We start from the raw sequence: 5,108 nt of genomic DNA, 5'->3' as shown, positions 1-5,108 counted from the left end.
AAATAACACATCATGAAATAAAGCTATAGTAAGCAGTTTATACTAAAGGGCTAAAGGCAAACTCGCATTATTAATCGTAACAGTGTACTAGCAGATGCATACTTGAGAATATTGGAAGCTTTCTAAGAGAAGGGAAAAAAAAGATTGTGACATGAAGCACAGACTTCCTCCTCTCACTACTATGGCAAGCAGAAAACAACAGAGGCACATAACATGATGTAGATCTCCATCAGTGTTGTTATCTGACTCCAGTAGTGTTGTTTGGGGGTTAAGTATTATTGGTCACATCACAATCCTTCAGTTTGGATGGTTTGTGAGCATGTTGTCAGGATACTGTCAAGTGATCCTGTGCCCCTAATGAGCTTGTTATTCCAAAGAGACTGTAGGCTTTCATTCTTAATAACAAAAACTGAGCCAGGTCTTTTGTTTCCAGAAACAAGCCTAGACACTAGCATTCATGACCAACCGACATATGCACAGTACAGACCTGAACATAACCTTTAAACCCAGTACAAAGTAGTAAGGGTTCCCAGGCCCCTTTTTGTCCACCAATCAAAACAATTTCATGTTTACAGAAAACACATCCTAGTTCTTTCCAATGAATGCAATCTTCCCACCACTTATGGACACATGTAGCCAGGTTACTCTGATCTCTGTTCTAGTATTCTGTACAGGTCTCAACAATTCATTCTCTATCTGCTAGCCTTGAGGGCTCCTTTAAAACTAATTAGCTGATTTCCCCAGTGTTTGTGTGCAATCCATATATGGTATGTCTAGGTATACCATATCTGAGGCCTACTTCATTTCATGTTGTTAACTGGGCCTCCATATGATTTGTATTTGCACTGATTGATGGTTGTGTTAATCCATGCTCTAGCGAGACCTACACACAACTGTTACAGTCTACATCAAAATGATTTTGGAATAACGGCACAGACTGTCATCCTCCTTTTTATCCACTGAACAGTAACACTACTTGCAGCAGCAATACAAGTTTCCCTACAGTGAGCTTCTACCTTGGCCTGGAGACACCATCTCTACAAATGGAGATCCTGGTCGGTGTGTAGTCTCTAGTCCCAGGATGGCCATTCACTCATTTGTTTTCTGATAAGACCGCAAACAAGGAGGCCATCTACTGACCACTGCAATATTTACTTTTTCTAAAGGTTGGACACATGTCCATAGGACTCTGGCCCATGCCCCATCAAAGTCATTTTACTTAGGCAATGAATGGTCATAAACTAATAATAATCCTACAGATTCTAACCATTCCTCTTGCATAGCCACAACAGCATTTCCTAACTTTCCTCAGCCATGTTTAGATCGTAACCTTACTGGGCCCAGAGGGGTGCCTTCACATATACTATGTTGCTCTGCACACACTACCACACACCTGGAAGCAGTGTAGCTGCATCCACACAGTGCCAGACAACAGCTAATTAGCAGTACTAATCAATCTGCCCCCAGAAGTTTTTGGATGGGTTTACACTGCTTCCAGTCAAGCTGTAGCACAAACAGAGCAGCACAGAATGTTTGAGGGTGCAACTGCCATACACAAAAAGCTGGCAAAAAAAAGGAAGCAAGCTTCACAATTAGGTATAAAAACAGTGAAAACAACTGAGAAAAGGACTTGAGGAAAATCTGTTCTCACGTTATAATGTGAAGGGCAGAAATTCAGTGGCTGGCTGAGGCCACCAGTGGGACAATCCCATTCACCAATGTGCCTTGAAATTGTAGAATAAACAGGAAGTAACCAGAGCAATTGTCAGAGTTGCTTTAAACTATATGTGCTTTACAGTAAAGCTCATCTTTGTGAACAGAAGACACAGGTTAAAACACAGCCAAATCTCACGATAGAGAGAGAAAGAGAGCGAGCAAGAGACAGAGAGAGAAGCAAGCAAATTCTCAATGCACCATACAATGAAGTATTCAAACAAGAGGGTAAACCACATCACAAAGCTCTTATGCAGGTGGTTGTGCTTCTGAAAAATGGATGGACATAAACATACTAAAATGGATTATTACAATTTTATTTTCAAACTAATTACATACTTCAGGCACCATGGTGCTGCACATACTCATACTGCTTTCAAATGGAACTATGGGTTCTGACCACCTCTAAAATCAGGACTTGGTGAATATTATACATAACATAATGTACCTCACTAAGTCAGGAGACCGAATTATTCCTTCCACGATGTTATCGCGAATTTGCTGGCGATCATTTTCATGAATGTTGAATGGAAACACTGCTTCTCCCGGTGGTGGCTCCCGATCTGGCCAGTACTGCGTTACCATGTTCTTCAGGTAAATGGCAGCTAAGTAAGAGAATAAAGTTAGCAACTTGAAAACACATGTTTAAATGAAACTCTACACCAACTCCAAACCATTCCCCTGCTGTGTATGGAGTAGCATAAAATGATGTGAAACTATGGAATAGCACTTGGAAAAAAGGCTAAAGCCTACTGAATGTCTGTCCTTTATCAATTGTGATATACAGGAGAACTTCAACACTGGACCCTAGCTTCTCATCACTAGAAAAAATATACAGGCAACCCATTAATTGGTTCCTGAAAAACTGAGTGTTAAATGAAACGAGTGTTAAGCAAAACCAAAAGTATTTGACAACCCAAAATACAGGCCGCAATTGTTTTTAATGACCCAAGATGGCGACCACGAACATTATAACGAAACTCGCTGAGTGCTAAATGAAGTCAGGTATCAATTTCAAATAAGCGTTATAGCGAAATAGCACTAAGTAAAACAGCATTAAGCAGGGATTGCCTGTAAGGATCAAATTGTTGATCCTCAATAGAGCGCAGAAACATTTTAATCAACTCCTGCTGGGCAATATTTTTTACTATAATAGACTTTGTTAAGCTACCCCAAGAATTTATCAGCCTCAGCACAAAACCTACTCACATCTGACATTTGCTACAATTATGATGATTGGAAGTTTACATTAATTCAACCATTCAACCTCAATGAGTTGTTTTGCAGGGCTGACTTAAAACAAATCATAATTGTATGCATAGTCAGGATGCTCTACTTGGGGAAATGCCTGGGCAAAGTCAGCAAACTGGCACAGAGCCTACCTTGTATTCAGACAACAATGTCTGTTGTAAACTCCCTGATTTTAACTCATTATTAAAGTCTCTATGAACTCTTGGAAATGCTCCCCACAATCTCCTATGTAAAGTCATTAAAAGTGCTACCTGAAAAATCTTCAACTGAAAATAAACAGCACTTAAACTTTAAAAAAAATATAGTGTTTTGCCCATATCTACTTTTTGGGAAACAGGGGAACCATGACATCATTTATTCTTAATTAGCCTTTAGAATATCATTCATCTTTGCTCTTCTTTTTTTAGTCAATTCTTGAGTAGGGCTTTAAGGCATAAAACAGACATTACAGGATAGAATATTTTTCTCAGTGACTGAAAAGTGTAGTATTTTAAAAGAGGAAACTGGATGTAAGAAAAGCCATGCCTTGTTTACGACAAACCAGGGTATTCAGACAGAAAAAAAACCACCAGGATTAGGGTGATGATCATTCAACATGATAAGCTAAAACACTGGTTTTTACCTCCAGCCTGTGGGCCTGGCCCATGGAGCCGTATCATGCAACCTGTGGGTCTTCTCACAGGTCCCAAAATTTGGCAGTGGGGGAGCAGTAGAAGCATTAATTGCTCTCAGAGTTGCAGCACTGCTCCCCTACTGCCAAAATTTTGGACCTGTGGACAGCCCTGCAGTTCAGATGATACAGTTCACTGTGTCAAACTGTTCCAAGTCCAGCGCCCAAGGTCAAGCCTGCATGTAAGGCTGGGCCAACGAGTTGGATCGCACCCATGAACTGACCCCACATGCCAACCCCATGCACAGGATCCAGCCCACAAACCAGTCCCAACCAACTTATCCAGACCATGGGGCCAGACAGGTTAAGCACCACTGGCTTCAAGCATTAAGAATATGGCAGGACATCTGCTTTCTACCTGGACCACAATCTTGTAAAAATTCTTACTCTTTCACAACACATGTAGTATTCTGCCAATTCACAAATTTGCCTTAAATTCATCATTTTTCCATGACTGACTCCTTCTACAAAAATATATTGAACTACGCTCCACAAATGAATCACCACATTTACTCAAATATAAGATGACACCCAAATGATTAGATTCTACACATGAAAAAAGTATAAATTTGTTGTAATTTTCCTAGTATAGAATCTAATTATTGGAGATCTGTTTTGAATTTGTCCCCTTCCCACTACTACAGCAGGGAAAACAAATATGGGGAGGTCAGGTAGCCCCCTTGCCATTTGCCTCCCTCCAACTTCTTCCCCCTGCAACTCCTTCCCCTCCTCCTCACTATCAAACCCTGCTCTCCCTGAGCACATGGAAGCCAGAAGCAAATTTGAAAACAATGAACTTGAAATATACATAGCTGTAGTAATTTGCAAATAGTTCCCATAACCTTAGTTCATCTGGATTTGGTACATTTTGTGTTTTGAAACTGCTGCAAGTTTTTAGCACAGGTGCTCCATAACCACACTTTTAAGAAGCACTTTTATACTTACTAAGAGTGGACTGATAAAGATTTTCTTGACCGATACTGATAGCTGATTATTAGCCAGCCAGCCATGTCAGCTGATATTGATCCGATAACCGATTTACAGGAATGCAGCCAGGCAGCTTGGAAAGCAGCATCCTGCCGGTAAATCTGTGGGGCGGAAGGGGCATGGGGAGGCAGATCGAGGCCCCCATGGTGATGGAGTGGGGTAGGGGCAGGGGCTGGGGCAGGCACTGCCCAACCAAGGTGGTGAATGCAAACCCAGGGCCGGGAGCAGGATGGAGCTGTGGGTGGCTCATCCACGGAGTATACGGAGGGACGGAGGGGGGTGCACCTTTGGATTTGTGTGCAGGGCAAGGGTGGGCTACTCACCGCAGGCTTGGGGCCAGAGGCTGCACTGGCCTCTTCCCAGCGGGGTAGGGCTGGGCTTGAGGCAGGTGGAGGCATGGCAAGCTCAGCTGTGCAGGGCGGGTGGTGGCAGCAGCGCTGAGAGGCATGGCTATGGGGGGGGGGGGGGGAACACAGGGGATTTTGGG

At 42.5% G+C, this 5,108-nt stretch overlaps 1 protein-coding gene across 1 annotated transcript in view; it reads right to left on the bottom strand.

Annotated features, from left to right (window-relative positions):
* Positions 1-5,108, bottom strand: part of IPO8 (importin 8) — a 75,133-nt gene that overhangs the window by 67,521 nt on the left and 2,504 nt on the right. The window contains exon 2 of the mRNA XM_019515483.1: positions 2,162-2,318. Within this exon, the coding sequence (XP_019371028.1) occupies positions 2,162-2,298 (137 nt within the window). The 5' untranslated portion in view covers positions 2,299-2,318. The remainder of the gene's footprint in view (positions 1-2,161; positions 2,319-5,108) is intronic.

This window comes from Gavialis gangeticus, unplaced genomic scaffold (genome assembly GCF_001723915.1).
Source record: "Gavialis gangeticus isolate Ggan-Ray unplaced genomic scaffold, GavGan_comp1, whole genome shotgun sequence".
NCBI classification, from domain to species: Eukaryota; Metazoa; Chordata; order Crocodylia; family Gavialidae; genus Gavialis; species Gavialis gangeticus.
The sequence above is the reverse complement of the archived record's forward strand: the minus strand, read 5'-3'. Positions and strand labels throughout refer to the sequence as shown.